The sequence below is a fragment of the Lonchura striata genome, chromosome 4 (assembly GCF_046129695.1).
Source record: "Lonchura striata isolate bLonStr1 chromosome 4, bLonStr1.mat, whole genome shotgun sequence".
In the NCBI taxonomy this organism is placed as follows: domain Eukaryota; kingdom Metazoa; phylum Chordata; class Aves; order Passeriformes; family Estrildidae; genus Lonchura; species Lonchura striata.
Window position 1 is genome coordinate 23,719,787 of NC_134606.1, and position 17,112 is coordinate 23,736,898.

Consider the following 17,112-nt stretch of genomic DNA (forward strand, 5'->3'; position numbering starts at 1 on the left):
ACTGGGTTGTATTTAAAAGAACAGACTAGAATAAGTCAAGTTTGAAAACATCTGCTGCTCACAGTGCCTGTACTAAAACTGGAGCTTACCCAAGTCTCATAGTAGTCATGTTGTGAACAGTGTGAAGCCTACTGGCATGGGTGATCCCAGACTCTAGAGGTTGGGTTCCTTTCTGTCTGCCATTGCTCATACAGCAAGTGTCAAGGGTGCCTGAAGCCCTGCTGATATCCCAAGTAGCACTGCTACCATGTATATTCAGGTTGTTTACTTTCTAAAAAATAAGTTGCCTCTTTATAGCTAGTGAAAAAAGTATTCTGTGATGTATAATTTATTGAAGTCTGTCCCAGCTCTTGTGGAAACCACACCCCACCATGTTTCCTAGTTGAAAGAAAAAACTGATAATTCCTGTTTCTCCTATACCCTGGTTGTTATGCCCTGAGTTGACTTTTTAGATACCCGTGAATCGTGAATCATGGATCTTTGGTTTTTTTCTGATCCTTGCCACTTTTTTCATCAGGGGACCAAGATATGTGTGTATCACCATAATGGTATTGCATATATAATTCACATATGTGGGAAGCAACTAGCTCATGAAGGTGCCTATGCTCCATGAGCCACCACAAAAAAATCTGTTTGAATCTTGTTCACATGATGTGAAAAAATGTTATTTGTCTCAATAAGAATCATTCCCTAGTGCATATAGTTGTAGCATTATTTTCCCTTGAAACACCAGTCCATCAATGATTCTTGGCTCTGGTGGCAACGTGTTGACTTCCTCCAGATCAGAAGGAAAGGAGTATGTTTGTTTAACTCTTCAGCCAGGGCATCTGTCCTGTTCATCCAAACATTTGGTTTTCCTCCTTAATATAAATAGAGAAATGTCTTAGTCTAAACAGAGACACTAAAATGGATGGTGCAGCCTGACAGCATTTTCCTGGACTTTTTATTTTTGAGATCTTTCATAACCTGCCTTTCTAGTAGATAATCCAGCACACAGTACCAAAAGACTTGTGGCTCAGTTCCTGCTCACACTTGTTTTTGGAAATAAACCCTAAGAGAGGTACTGTGTTAAGTGGATGATGTCAGTGTAGAAAGGGAGGGAACATTTTCATGTGAAAAACACTCAGGAGAGAAACAGGTGGTGGAGCTGATTGTGCAAGGGCTAACTGCCTCCACCTTCCTGCACATCTGGCAGAGCTAAGGATGGCCAGAACCTCAGAGATGGCCTCTTAGTTAATCATGCTCATAAATGACCTCTTAGATAATCATGCTCATAAAGAGCAAGCCTCTGGATGCATGTGTATGAGAAGTCAATGGAAAGAGTTTGCCCTCAGCCTGGTACTGATACTCAGTTGGAGTGCCAGTCTTAAGGTATCCAAGCTGTTCATTCAATAAGTAAGGAAGGATCTCTGTGCACAGAGTAGCAAAGCCCTCCTTACTTCTCATGCCTGCTGACAGACCTGTAAATAGCTGTGCTGTGGCCAGGCAGGAACAATGTACTGAGACATGGTGCTCTCCTGGTCTCTCTCCACCTGGGGCCTCTTAGGGTGAACGGCTAGTGAATTCTCTGTAGCAAGACTTCTCCTGTATGCTTCTAAAAGAACTCTTCAAAACGAAGGGAGTCTTACATGCCACCTCCATTCAGAAATTCCAATGTAAAAATGCCAAGTTGTATCAATTCAGAGGAAGAAGCCAAAGCATATTTTGTACTTTATTCTTTGCTTAAATGTTCCTTAGCAGGAATATATGGCCACCAAGGAGCTCGCCTGACCCTGAGAAAAAGGTAGCTAAACTGTTTCCATACTCTCCTTTTCAAGGAGATTGCCTAAAGTAGTTTTTTGGGAAAGCACCTATCTATTTGATTGCCTCATTGAGAGGGTGGAATGGCCAGTTCTATTTGCTGGTGCCTTGGTTCCCTTTTATGAACAATTAAAAAACAAGTAGATGAACTCTGCTGCTCCTGTCCTTTCAAAGTTCACATGACAATGCTTCAAAAAAGTACAGACTGCTAATACTGTGGTGAGGTCATTGAGGTACATAAGCAGTTCATCAGCATAATTAGTCCTGCAGAACCTGCTTAACTTTTGCATAATGCAATGCAAAACCCAGCAGTTTTGGTCTAAATTTAAGATAAAAATTGATCTTTTTTGAACATCCTTTGATCTGTGATGCACACAAAGGGTGTTTCTATGTTACTGGGAGAATGGAATGTGGGAAACCAGGAAATCCGGAAAAATTATTTCCTTGTGCCTGTATTTTGTTTATGAGCCCTCTAGGGTCACAGGGTCTTCTTCTGTTTTGGCCTGTTGAATGAAATATGTGCTTGGCTTCATTCCTCACTGATAACACAGACTGTGTTAATGATTGTAGTATCATGTTGAACTCCTAATTTCCTGAATTCCTTTGAATGCTACTTGTCTCAGCATATTTATTTAACTGTATTCTGCAGGTAGATGGAAAAGTCAGCATGAATGGAGAAAATGTCAACGACATGGAAGAAAAGGATAAAGAATGTACAACAGTAGTATTTACTCCTTCACCAACCAGATCTCTGAAATTTGATGGAGTAGCCAGAGGGGACAAGCCCCCAGTAGAGTTGAAGAAGGACCCCCCAAGTGTTGAGCTCAGTTTACAGAGGCCTGCCACTCAGAGTGTGCACAAAGAGCCAACAGTAAGACCAACACGAACAAACCAGCCTTACTTTCTTTGCCAGTTTTCTGTCTCATGATGTGTTTAATCACTAACTAATGATACCCAAGTGCCTCTGTTTGCCTTATTGCAAAAGGGTGTGCCCAGATGAGGAAAAAATTATAAACAAAACCCCAAATCCTTTGTAAATTAAAGACTTCTTCCTTTTGTATGTGGGTAGAGAAATAGGAGGGTAAAATTAAAAAAAACTTTTTGCAGATACTGGGGATTTTTGAGGGATATTTTTTTTCTTTTTCATTTTCGTTGTTGTTTTGGGTTTTTTTCCAGATGCCATACAGCTGATAAGCATGCTTTAAATATGCTGGGCCAGGGAGAAATTGATTCAGTGTCCCAGCCGTTGTGCAGGTTTATTCAGCGCTTCTCCTAATGTAAGCTGATTAGATCAGCAACATAATTGGACTGTGTGAGCCATTATAATTAGTCTCAGTTTTCAGTTTTCAAAAGAGAATGTGGATGTGCTGGCAGTTTTGAACATTTGGTTTTCATTCCCCTCTCAGAAACATTAGAAAAGGGGATAAGCTATTGAAATGCTCAGAGGGGCCAACATGATTCTTAACTGCCTTATCAGAGAAACAAATTAATTTTACCTTTTCATCTTTCTCTCCCCCTCTTCCCCAGAGAAAAAGGCAGGAGTAAAACTAGAGCATATCACAGCAGGCATCTAGATGCTACAAAACTGTAACAAAAGTAGATAGTAAAAACAAAACAAGAAATAAAGAGAAGATTGCAAAGAGAGTATGTAAAAGGGCTGCAAGCAAGTGACAGCAGAGGGAATTCTCACCATTTATTTCTGTGTAACAACAAAGAGAATTGGAGATGTGGTGAGAGTTGGAGTATGATAATTTTTTCTTTCATCTCAGATTTCATCCAAGCATTGGCCAGATGGATAACAGGGAGCAGGCAGAGATCTGTCCTGGGGCATGATGGCTCATTCATGAGAAAGGGTTTGTGTTTTACTCCCCTGATTAATGCCAGTCTCTAGCTCTGGACAACCAAATCGTGGAGCCTGCAGCAATCATGGGAACTGGAGTGTGCTGTGAGCACAGACTTGATTCTGTCAGAGGGAACTGGTATTGAGTCAAAAGTGAATGATTTGCAGGGAGGGCAAGGCTGAGGCTGCTCCTGTCACAACAGTTTGGCTGTGATGGAAAAGCCAGGTAAGCACTGAATCTGATACAGAGGAGCAGGTAATGGGAGTTTTAGAGAATAGAGAAGAACCTCAGCTTGCTGGAGAGAGAAGCTCAATGACAATGAGAAAAGTAGCGAAGTGAAAATGTTAATGTCTCCTTTTTTAGGAATTTCAGGCCTAAGAGTTATGAGGAATCTCAGCAACAGAAGTCACTGTTACTCCCTGAGTGTGTTTGTGTCTGTTTGATGTCCTGTCGTCCTCCCCTTTTTACAGCTTTGAGGATGATATGCCCAGCTGAATGCAAATTTTTCTGTGTCTGATTCCTCCTTCTAATATTTAGCTCTTGTGGTGATACTGGCAAAGGAGGCAGAAGAGTTTGATTCCTCAGATACCTTGTGACTCTTGACATTTACAGAATAGCTCCTGGTTTGTCAGCTTGAATGCACTTAATGATGAAGCCTACAAGAGGGAATGAGTGTGCACCAAAATGGTGCTAGTGACAGAGTGTCTGTGCTCTAACTACAAATTTTATATCACTAGGCTCACAATTTCATCTGCAGTGTTAATGGGTAGTACAAATCGTTGTAATTACTCCTGGCACTTCAGCTTCAGGCAAAGGTATGTGTATTAAGCATGTCAAGGACAGAGGAAGGAGAGCAGACTGCTTTGAGGGGGATCTTCCATGGGAAGACAGGTGGAATGCACTGAATGCAGTGAGAGAGAAGACAAGGAGATCTGCCTGTGGCTGGAAGGGAATTTGCCAGCCTAAAATAGTATTTCAGGTTCTGTTTCTTCTGGATGTTTACTTCTCTTTACCCAGATGCTTCTTTTTCATTTTATAGGTCTCCATGCCTCAGACTAAGGCATGGGCAGTAACTTAGCTATTGAGCGTACAGGAGAGCCTTGGTTTGTTGATGGGAAGGGCTTAGATGCAAGGTTACAGAGATGGGACATGGTACTGATGTTTGGCTTCACCACTGTGGGTCTTGGGACACAAACAAGCACTGCTATAGACACCTTGATACGGATGTCATTGGTCTGGGGCCTTATCTGCAAGAGCTGGGCAGCTACGCTGGACTCACTTCACTCAGCCTTCTCCTTGTACTTATTTTACTTCAGACTTTTCACCACTAACACAACGATGTCAACCTCATCTGCAGACCCTAAAAGGCTAAACTGCCCTCTGAAGGTTATAACCCTTCCTAGGAAGGTTGGGAATCCAGATTAGGAAAGCTAAAATCCTTCTGTGCTTGTTCCACTCCCCATAAAACAAGACCTCTTGATCAGTAGGATACTGCATCTAGCTGTCACTGTCCAGAATTCCAGAATGCTCCAGGGATGGGACTTCCAAGCTACATATTCTTAAAAGTAGAGAAGCTTTCTGAAAGCCTCCACTATCACCTCCCACAAGGAGAAAACAGGGCTGTAGGTTTTCTCTGATGCCTAACCCTTCTGACATTCTGGAAGTGGAGGAGAAAATGATAGAAACAGGTGTAGAAAAGCAGCTGCAATTAAGAAGAGCTGTCTAGAGTGGAAGAAATTACTGAAGCTCTTTTGCCCTGAGAAAACTTCTACAAATTAAGCATATTTTCAAAGCCATTTCTAAACTTGCTTTCACTGTGTTTATTTGTATATTTTATTGATTCAGTTATTGTTAGCTGTGTCCTTACCAGGCTTTGAATAAGATTCACAGGCAATAGTTCTGTTAAGAAATTATGAGTCAGGTGTTTGTTTTTTCCCCTCTGGTTGCTTGTAGGTTTGGGTTGGTTTTGTGTTTATTCATTCATGTTCTCTTTTGTAAAATACACATTTCTTTTCATATATACCTTACCTATGTTACTCCTGTCCTCCCCTTCTGATTCTCTTCCTGTTCTTTACATGCCTCTTCTTCCTCCATCCCTGCTGCTGCTGCTCCCCTGCTGTTTCAGTTCATTTGTCAAACAGAGTAGTTCTGTCTTCTCTCAGCCTGGCAGGCTTCCCTTTGAAGTCCCTTCTGTAGTCCTAGTTTGTGTCTGTCTGGCTGCCCTCAGGCATTGTCTGCAGCAGGGGAAGATGCAATGCAACTATACTCCAACAGTGCTTTTGGCCTGAAGTTTAAGTTGCACCATTTAAAACACTAATACTATTGAGGCTTTTGGGGAGCTAGGGACGTGCAGAGATCATTTCTTGTGGGTGAGTGTCCTCAGTGTCAGTTGTCTTTCTGAGAAGAGAAGGACCCCATCTATGCCTGAATCAAATAATATTCAGCAGCCAGAGACTGACTAGGAAACATGTACATCCTGCCTAAATTTACTATGAAATGAGATGCAAAAAACTGCAGCAAGTGGGCAGGGCAGTAAAGAAAAATATTATCAAAAAATGTACTTATATCTCTAGAGTAAGAGTGTTAGGTAGAGTATAGGTAATGTATAAGTGATTTTACAAGAGACTTTGCTTAAGTAGCTTATGAAATTTTGCCTATGATTAAAGGCTAAAAAGGATAAACTTGGCCTACAAACAGGAGGAAGATATCCCACTGGCGTCTGTGGAGCAATGTGGTGCTAAGAGGGGTGGTAGGTAAAGCGTACCTGTATCTCTCAATGCAGTTGGAAAAATTGGGGCACAAGCCCAAAGACTGATCAATCAGTAGCAATACCAGCATTAATTGTCCCCTCATCCTGGTGCTACCTGTCAGCCATTTAGGCTGTGTTTTCTTCCCATTTTACAGAATAGTGGCAGACACTACAAGTGCTGAGAAGTTGTATCCATTAGTTCTTTGAATCAGAAGTTAGCAAAGGAAATATTTTGTTTCAGAACAGTGTTTGTGCAGATTTTAGTGTAGGGGAATTAATTTGTCAGTAAGTAATAACATCACTTTATTTTGACTAATCTTCATGCAAGCACTTAGAAATTATTGGCTTCCTATAGCTGTAATTATAACTTTGCTCTGATCAACCAGAAAAAAAACATATAGGCAGCAACCTAAAAAAGATCAGGGTGAAGTAGTGGTGGAGAGATACAGCTTTCTTTTAATTTTTCTTTAGCTAGCTTAAACTTGTCCATTTCTACTCACTGCACGCTTGGCACAAAATGCACTTGTTTTCTATATCCAAATAACACTCTCCTTCATGTTGAAAAATTCACTGATTGAACTGAGATTAAAGTATAAGCTTTCTTGTGGTTGAGGATTGTTGGCCAAGCTACAGGAGAGCAGGGCTGAAATCCTGGTTTGTACATATATGGTAAGACAAGTCTTTGTTCTTTGATTCATTACGAGATACACTTGTAGAGTAAGTCTGCCTGTTCCAGATTGACAGCTTTGCCTTGAACCACACATGAAAAGATGCACGGAGGGCTGGACCACCTGAAGGGAAAAAGGTGTAGGATGAGAAGTGCAAGGAGCAAAGCTTCAAAGCAGCTAGAAGGGAACTCTGCTTAGCATTTGGTTAAGAGCATAACATGCCTGTCTCCTGTCCTTCAGCCAGCCATGTACTTTTCACTGTCTGTCAATGAAAGAAGCTAATTTTACCCCCAATTGAGCAGTAGTAACTTTAACGACTATCAATGATACTTCATACTTTCTTGCAACATTTTCAAGACTTCTCTGTCAATTACTGATTACCCTGATCTTTTGTTGTAAATAGCTGGCCTGAATATAGCATTATATAGCTGGCAGATGACTTAACCTGTTGAAGCAGTGTTTTGGCTGTAGTACTATACCTGGCATAGCATGCAAGAAACTAAGCTGTGGCAGCCCAAGGCTGTGCCATCATTATCACTCACATCAGCTGCCAGCATGAATTTTGATGAGGAAATCTTTGTACGAAAATTTTGAAGTTAGTGATATGTGTAGAATTTGAATCACAGAAGTTTTGTGATTTGTCAGACAATTTCTACGTGTGGCTTTTGACCTTGGAACCAATTTCATTCCTGAATGGCTTTACAGAATTTAAATTGTAGTTTTAACCTGATTCTTTCTGATTCTGCATTCTTACTGCTTCTAGACAGCTTGTTTTGTCACGCTTTCATATAAAATACAATAACAATATTTCACATTATTTTGTGTGCAAGCAGTTTTAACTGAGCTATGTTTTTATTTAATTTACAAGAAGGATTAATAAAGTTCTACTGTAACTTCCCTTGGAGTTTTTATTCTTGTAGAAGTTGTGATACTTTGTGTGCTAGGTATTTCTGGTTATTGTATTTTTAGAGTTTTATTAAGGGTGCAAAGTTCTGCCACAGCAGTAGCCAATATGGCCATTTCTGGCTTGTATAATCTTAATCAAAGAAATACTTGGACTGATATCCTATTTTATGTGATTAAAATCCTGTCTTCCACAAACTGTACTAATTTATTTTCATGCCTAATAGGTGTTTGGTAACACTATATGCTTGTGCTTGTGTCTTTGTTAAATGGATACTTTGTTTAGCAGAGCACAGGTGTTGCTTTGTACTGATGTGCTCAAAACCACAACTGCCATCATGATATTTAACTTTCCATCATGAATTAAGGCTAAGTCATACAGGGGGAAGCTTACTTTAACTCCTGGGCATCCAGATGCATGAGGTAATAAAAACACCCATCCAAGTAGACAGCATTCTTCAGTATTTAGAAGGTTTAATAGGACAGTGTCACACTATGCTGATGTTTGGGCAGAGATAATCGCAGCCCCCATGCACTGAGGTTTTTCACGCTCCTCTTGAAGGCTTCATTGCCTGTGGTGGTGTTGTGTGACCTTCCCTCACAGGCACCTGCAGCACAGCCTGTGTTTGGAGCAGCTCTGTTGCCCCGCAGAAAGAGACCTCTGCCCACACAAACACAAATGGCAGAAGGGTGCTGAGAGGCTACATCACTCCTTCAGCCTGAGGCATGAGAGCTCCACACAGAACTGAAGCACATCAGAAATGTTACTCACTAGGTTTCTGAGTCTTTCAGTCAAAATACAGTCCTCTTAGGTATAATGAAATGTTTGTACACCGTTTTTTATGTTCAGTGATAACATCATCATTTGATTACAAGTATTTATGAAATGTGAAGCATGATAGTCTGTGGTAGAAAATATCTTTTATCAATTGTATCAGCACAAGAATTTCTTTAAGTGTATCATATACCTGTGGATAAAACACTAGATTAATTTGGTGTTATAAATAGAATTAAATTTAGTGGAAATAAGAGAGTTCCCCAGTGAAGTTGACTTAATTTTTTTATAAATTAGTTATTAATCAGTTTTATATTTTTAGCTGCATGTCACTAGCATTTAATTGCTCAGCAGAGGGAGGAGAAAGAGTCAAGTCTCATGTGCAGTAATAGAACTTCTGTAGCATGCCATTGGAAAGTCAATTTTCATGCAGCAAGTAGTAACTCTTTTTTCTATAAATAACATTTATGTCTATACCTGATTCAACCTCCTGGATATAGGTTATGGGTAGTTTAGTTATTGTCCTTGTGCAGGATAGCTGCACGACAGCACCATGTTGAGGTTCCTGAGGTAACTCCAGACCCAGAGGTGATACAAGTGCATCGTGTCTGTGCATCAAGCATCACTGCAGCATTCACTGAGAAACGGTTTAGCCCCTCTGAGAGGCCATAGTGGCTGTGCTTTCTTTCTCCAATAGCAGTTGACATCAGTAATTGACTTTCTTGGGTATAATAGTTTAACACTTTTTGTATTGGCCCCAGGAATATAACAGTTTATAGCTTTAAAGCCTCTGAGGTTGAAATTAAAGTTGAATGTATTTATTTATTTTAATTTTTCAATCTGGACAGTTCCTTTTTGAGAGTGAAGGGTGAATTCCATTGTTTTACCAAAAATATTATCCATCTAAATACTAATAATTGAAATCTACAATTTCTTTGGGAAGCTTATGGTTTGTACTAGTGGGTGTGAAGCCTCTTGCTTTTTCCATGTGAAAACTACCTTGTTTAGGGCACATCCTGAACTTTCAATAATAGCCATTTGTTTAGGTTTAACAGAGTTTTGTAGGTTGTAGAATGACATAGAATATTTCAGGTTGTAGGTCTCTAGCTGAGTCTGCTGCTCAAAACAGGATCAGACATGAGATCAGAACAGGTTGCTAAGGGCTTGATCATTCAAATCTTGAAAACCTCTGAGGACAGAGATGGCACAACCTATCTGGCTAGCCTGTTGCACTGGCTTGCCTTCTGCCATGCAGAAAAAAAGTACTTATTTCTGCTTTAAGCAAGGTTGAGAAGGATTTCCTGTAGCTTCTCCCCTGGCTGCTGTTGCATCAGGAGCAAGAACTGAGGCTGAAGGGGAAATTTTCTTTAATTGCAGTAGAATTATGCTGGAGCTTTTGCAATGAAAACTCTCAGTGACACACCAGGCTGACATCCAAAAGAACTGGGGGAGACAGAGGTTGATTATATGAAAGAAAAGAGCAATTAAGTGGCAAGAGATAAACCTCTGGGGCAAAGGATTGCAGTCTTCAGAGCATTTCTCTGGGGCTGTGTTTTAGCCTGTGCCTCATCTCCAGTGACCATCCCTCCTCCTGGGAGTGTGTGAGACATGGAGGGACAGGTCTGTGCTTTCCTCATTCTTGGTATAGATGCATTCACAGGTGGACATGGTAGAGAGGAACTCCTGAAATTTTCCATGTTACCTTTTTGGAGACTATTTCACTTTCTGCCTCATCCAGTTCAAGAATTGCTTTTAGGAAGGTGGGAGATGTGTCCCCATGTCTTGGCTGGGGCAGAGGCTGAGGGTGTCAGAGGTGACAGTGCCCTGGAAAGTGGTGGCAGTGGTGAGGATGGCAGGCAGCCAGCCCCAGCAAGCGCTGTCGCCTCTGGAGCCTCGTGGCTGTGCCCTGGCGCCTGTCCTGCTGAGAGGTGGCAGCACAGCCTTGGCAGCTGCAGGCTCCTTCTCGTGTTCCCAGCACTGCTGGCTGCCTGCTGGGCTTGCCTAGGTCACTGGCCCTGGCCGTGGCTCTGCACCTTTTCCTTACAGGGCATCTTCCAAGGCATGTTCCAGCCTCTTGAGAGCGTGTCTCCCTCCAGAGAGGAGACGAGGCAGGGATTCACAAACCTTGCCAGCAGTAAAGTTCCCTGAAGCTTTGTGGTGTGTCCACAGGTGCTGACATCCTGTTGGCATTGCCAGCAAATATCTCCTGTTATGGAGCTGTGAGAGCCCAGGCCTGTTTTTCATTTGGCTTGTTCAGATAAGGGGCCATAGGCCCATGTGGGCCTTCAGGGATAGGGAAAGGGATCCATACAGAAAGTGGAGGTCTGATTCCTGCCTGCAGAAAAGAGGAAATTTGATCCAATTTCCTCCTTTGCAGCTGTTAAGAAGATGGAGGAGTGAGAAAAGGACAGGAAAGAAAGTCTACAGTAGAGTATTTCTGAAATATATTACTTTTTATTTCAAAAATAGTCTGTATTTTTTTTCTCCACCATTGAATGTGCCATTTTCTAGATCTTGGATGCATTAGAAGCACAAGCTATCGGCAATGGCTGATAGCTTTGCAGCAGATTTTTCTTGATTTGCCTTCTGGAAAAGCAGACATATAGTGGAAGCTGCTGAATAGATCAGCTGAAGTGTTGCCCTTGTTTTGACAGTTTAGTTTTAACTATGCAACAGCCCTGTCCAGGTCAGGAAGCTTGCTTTTCAAAGGCATTTGAATTATTGGCTTGATATGGTCTCACCATATTTTTTCAGCCCTCTCTTAATAGTGTTTCAAGTATTTCATTACATTTAATACAAACTCTGGCTTTTCCCTTCAGATAACAGATTGTTTAGACAACCATGAAATAAAGGAAGTATTTCATTACTTTGCCACTTTCCAAACCCTAGTATGTGCTATCTTCTCACTAATGCATACATTTGTGTGTTATTCTGGAAGGGGAAACTAGGGATGAAATGTGTGCTTATCTCCAGCGAACACAATCCAAGATATCCTACAGTTTAAAAGCTTGTAGGAGCTATTCCAAACCAACCACATTAATGGCTGATGATGAGGGATTTGAAAAGGAGATTAAAGCACAGCCATTCAATACCAGAACGGGCATATATTGCTCTGAAACATTCCCCAACACCCTGCTGAGCTCCACACTGATGTGGTTCGAGCACACTACAAAGGAGCAGCAAGCGCTGCCTTGAGGAACTAGCACATGTTTTTATTTCCACTGTACTCACTCCATGCTGTGTTTCTCTCTCCAGGCCTCCCCAGTGGAACTGGATGGAGCTGACAGCCTGCAAGCCGAGCCCAGCCCCAGCAGTGTGACACCTGCCCCCCCGGAGTGCCCATCCCCAGGTGGGTGTGCTGCTGCCCTCACCCTGCCCTGCCCGTCCCCAGGTGGGTGTGCTGCTGCCCCTCACCCTGCCCTGCCCGTCCCCAGGTGGGTGTGCTGCTGCCCTCACCCTGCCCTGCCCGTCCCCAGGTGGGTGTGCTGCTGCCCTCACCCAGCCCTGCCCGTCCCCAGGTGGGTGTGCTGCTGCCCCTCACCCTGCCCTGCCCGTCCCCAGGTGGGTGTGCTGCTGCCCCTCACCCTGCCCTGCCCGTCCCCAGGTGGGTGTGCTGCTGCCCTCACCCAGCCCTGCCCGTCCCCAGGTGGGTGTGCTGCTGCCCCTTACCCTGCCCGTCCCCAGGTGGGTGTGCTGCTGCCCTCACCCAGCCCTGCCCGTCCCCAGGTGGGTGTGCTGCTGCCCCTTACCCTGCCCGTCCCCAGGTGGGTGTGCTGCTGCCCCTCACCCTGCCCTGCCCGTCCCCAGGTGGGTGTGCTGCTGCCCTCACCCTGCCCTGCCTGTCCCCAGGTGGGTGTGCTGCTGCCCTCACCCAGCCCTGCCCGTCCCCAGGTGGGTGTGTTGCTGCCCCTCACCCTGCCCTTACCCTTCCTCATTATGGGCTGGATTGAGGCATACCCTGTGGCAGGAATCGACTAGGAGCATCACTAGCAGCACAAACAGGGCTCATTAGAAAATGCTGCAAATGTCAGGAATCTGTCTGTATGCTGTCAGAGCAGTCATTCACTGTAGCAGCCTCCCAAGGGATGTGTCAGACCCTCTGTGGCAGGAGGTTTTTTCAGGTGCAGCTGGACAGGGTGCGAAAGAATCTCCTCTAGGCTCCCTTTCCCACAAAACGTGGGACTAGATGGTCTGTTGATGTCCTTTCCAGCCTGGGCTGTTCTGTCATTCTGTGATTGAAGTGACAGACCTGAGTTGCCCACTTGGCCATCTTTGCAAGTGAAAAGCCAGTGCCACAGCATGCTGTAACCAGAAAGCAACAAGGGCAGAAGCTACCCTGACACATTTTTTCCCCCAAGACATTAAGGAATGGGGAGAAAGAGTAAGAAGAGGAACTTCAGTCTCCACAGGGGCTTTAAATGGACAGTATTGTGCAGACTTCTGATTTTTTGCCTTAAAGCCTTTATGCATGATTCCTAATCTGGGGAAAGGAATTTGCTGGTAGAATTTTAAGCTGTTTTCCTCAAAAGTGTGTTTCTGAAACATTGTCTTTGAGTAGGCACTTTATTTGCTGTGTGCTATTATACTAAGTTCATGGTATTTTTTTGTTGTTCATTTTTTAAAATGTGTCTATTATAAAGTGTAGCTTGGTATGAGTAAGTAAAAAATTCTATTGTCAAGTAGGTGTTTAAATGAGATCTCTGGCTGTAGTTGGTATGTAAGAATAATGCTCCTATTCGTTGGGGATAAATGTGACTTAAACAATTGAGCTTTGCCCTCAAACATCAGTGAGGTACCATTCCCCAAAGATTAGAAGCACTTGAGCTGTTAGCAAGGGCTCATTAGCTGCCTTAATTACTTTGGCTCCTAGATGCCAAAGTACCTAGTTTAACAATTTTGAATTACATCTGGCAGGTAATGTAGAAGGTGCAATCTTGTAATTAAATGACCAAATTCTCCTCTCAAGAGTCAACAGTGATGAGCTGGTGTTGTCTACAGATCACAAAGCCATCTTGGCTTCAGCTCCCCAGATGTCAGAAATACTAAACTTTAAGTACTGACAGCAAATTTTGATATTGTCTGGCAAGAAAAACTGACATAGTATTGCAAAAATCGAAATTACAAAGTAACATGGAGTTTTCATTATGTCTGCTTTGGAGGGATGAATGGCTCCAAACTGTGTGAACGTCTTGTAAACAACCTCCTCTGCTGTTCCGCACAAGCCAACACTTCCATGCTGCAGCTCTTATGCCTCTAATGGTGGGGGAAGAGCTCCAGAGGAGGGTGCACCTGCCTTGGCAGCAGCAGCTCTTGTCTCTGCTTGTGTCCACGTTCTTAGTGGAGTTGTGAGCTGCATCTCCTTCTTAGTTTACTCTCCCAGCCTGTCAAAGAGGTATATTCAGAAGCTGCTAATGCTGCTGTGGTTGGAAAGGGGATAGGATTTGAAGTTTCTCCTTAAGGAGGTTGGAGAGATGTCTGGGTGCTTATTCAGTGCCTGAGACACTGATGACTGCTCTGCTTCCTGTGGTGGTATCAGCTATCAGCAGTTCAGCTGTCACAGTGATCGACCTGTGTGCTTCTAGCCTCTTCTCCCAGAAACCAACACCAACTTGTTTGGTTTCTTTAAGAATTAGATGACAACTAGGTTATTCCAGTCCAAGGCTGCCTGTTAGCAGTTTGTTTGTTGTCTGATGCTTAACTGATTGTCAGTTAAGCTGAAATATCCTCCAGTGCTGATAGTGAGGTCATGTCATATAGCTACTTCTCTCTGTAACATCTTAGGGTATGATTCATCACATAATTTCAGTCAAGAGATCTTAGCTCACTAGGCCCATTGTAGGTTACAGCTCATCTCAGCTGAGGAGTGCCTGAAATAAAAGTTTGTGTGATTCTTTCCCAAGGATTTCTTTGGGTTTTGTTGACCACAAAGGGTGTCCCATGATTGACTTGGTGGCCCAAGTCAATGTAAGCGTATAAATTCTGATAGGTGAATTTCATTCTTTGAGTCTTGTCTTCTCTGAGAGATTAATTTTTCCCGTGTTGAAGAAAAAAAATTTGTTTTTTTCAAAACATCCAGTAAACGGGCTCACAGTACATCCGGTAAGAAACTGGATTGTAAGAAATAGGCATGTTTTATTTGGAAAAGTATCTTAACCTTGCAACATTATCTCTTATATGTGTGGATTTGGTTTAGATCAAAAGCAATTCAAGTCAACTGCAGCTTGTTCCAGCCCTGTTGTGAAGAGATTAGAATTCTTTCCCAGTCCTGTCCCTTCAGAGGAAACTGCTTCAAGCAAGAAAGATGTAAAGAAAGTTGAAATAGAGCCGCAGAAGGAAGCAGAGCTCCCTTCTACACAGGAGGTATGTACAAGCAAGAAAAAGATGGAGTAGGGGAAAGAAAACCAAAAAACACAAACACACAAACAAACCAACACCCTACACAGAAGTTTTTATTGTCCAGATTGGTATTTTTTTCCATAAAATGTCACTTCAGGAGTTAATTGAAAACATGACCCTGAAGGATGGTTTTGGCTGCCAAATTGCATGGTCATCAAAGAGTTCCCACTCAAAAGGAACTTCACAGCATCTGCTTGTAGCATTTGAACCTATAAACTGAGGCTGAAATGAGAACTTAACCTGTAAACCCCAGTCCCACCACCTGTTGGGAGGGCAGAGTATCCAGACAGTGGAGCTTATCCTCTTAGTCCTCTTGAGGTGCTGAACAAGTGCCAGTGGTGGCAGAGGTAGCAAACAGCTGTGACCATGCTGCTCTTTCAGGTAGGTTAGATGTTGGTTAGTCAGATGGTGTTAGAGGAATGACTTTGCTTTGCAGGGCAGTGGGAATGTCAACAGAAAACAGCTACCAGTTACTTACAGGACTTCAATACTGCAACTCCCTGTTGTCATTCTGGAGATAGAGGCTTCATCTTTGATAATGTTTCAGAAAATAAGTAGAAAGGGTTTTGGCTGACCTTTGATTTAACCTGTTCCTTTTTTAATGCTGTTTTCTGCTCCCAAATGTCTGAACAGGTGATTAAAGCAAAACCTCTGGAAGAAAAGGGGAGTGTGGTGCTGCCATTTTTAAAGAAACTGCCTGAAACCAGTCAAGTTACTCTGCATAACTCTGGTCTACAAGGTGAGCAAAAGCATTTGGAAAACTCAGCCAGACAGCAACTGAATATGAGCATGTGGTGTTCAGGGAGATGTGCCTAATCCACAGCTTGGCGGGTTTTGGAGCTAAAACAGTAATTTTTTAGTTTTATTGACTGACATGGGTAGTGTGGCTTCTCTGATGAAAAGGATTCTTCTGGCTATTCCTCTTACACACAACAGCAGAAATTTGACACAGCAGAGGGAGAGCCCTATCTTGCGTTTTCCTGGCCTAGCAGTAAAGGCTGTATTATATCAATGAGTATTGCATATTGCTGCTCACAGATGAAAATGGCTTAGCAACAGGCTTTATCTCACAATAAAATTTTCTGGAGATAAATTCTGCACTCAGCTGCTCTTGTGGAGCTCCTTTTTGTAGATGAACAATACACATATCTGACCACATCCTTGAATTTGACCACTGCCCAACACAAGTTCTTGCAATGCAGAATCTTTTTCCTTGCCTTCATGACAAAGTTTTGCTTGTGACTGATGACATTTAGTAGTTTGACTTTATATTTATTTTAAATATGCATATATGTAGGTATTGTGGAAGAAAGAGAGAAAAATCAACTGAGTTTTTTTTCCTCATAAGAACTTCCTAGGTTGTTAATCTATAGGTAATATACTGATTAGCCTAATGTTTGCAAGGCTAAAACTACTGAAGGTGATCCACTTTGAAAAAACTGAAGAGGGACTTTTTACAAAGCCATGTAGTGATAAGACAAGGAATAAAAACTTTAACCTGAAAGAGGGTAGATTTAATTTACATGTTAGGAAGGAATCCTTTATGATGAGTTGCAGAGCAGTTGTGGATGCCCCATCCCTGGAAGCCTTCAGAGCTATTCTGGATGAAGCTTTGGGCAGTCTGATCCAGTCGAAACTGTCCCAGCCCATGGCAGGGGAATTGAAACTATATGACTTTTAAGGTTCATTCCAACCCAAATGACTCTATGATTGTCTGAAAAGGAATGGAATTCTCACTTCTTTTTAGTGGGTAGGTGCTACCCAAGCAGACTTTGATAACAATATCGTTTTTTGTTAAGCAAATCAAACCAAATATCAAGTAAAAAGTTGTAGGTCTGTTGCCTTGTTTTCTGACTGGTGCTGAAACACTTGGCTGCACTCTAGCGTTCACAGCATAGAGAGCACTGAAAGGCTCACAAAATGCGTTAAAACGTGTATCTGCAACAGGAATGAATGCAAGCACCGTACAAAGACTTGAAA

The 17,112-nt window shown here is 42.6% G+C and overlaps 1 protein-coding gene across 7 annotated transcripts in view; it reads left to right on the forward strand.

Moving 5' to 3' along the window:
• The window catches only part of LIMCH1 (LIM and calponin homology domains 1), a 171,420-nt gene that overhangs the window by 137,420 nt on the left and 16,888 nt on the right, over positions 1-17,112 (forward strand). For all 7 annotated transcript variants that reach the window (XM_021541366.3, XM_021543008.3, XM_021542170.3 and 4 more), the window contains 4 exons: positions 2,450-2,671; positions 11,992-12,085; positions 14,930-15,096; positions 15,766-15,871. In XM_021541366.3, coding sequence (XP_021397041.2) covers positions 2,450-2,671; positions 11,992-12,085; positions 14,930-15,096; positions 15,766-15,871 — 589 coding nt within the window. The remainder of the gene's footprint in view (positions 1-2,449; positions 2,672-11,991; positions 12,086-14,929; positions 15,097-15,765; positions 15,872-17,112) is intronic.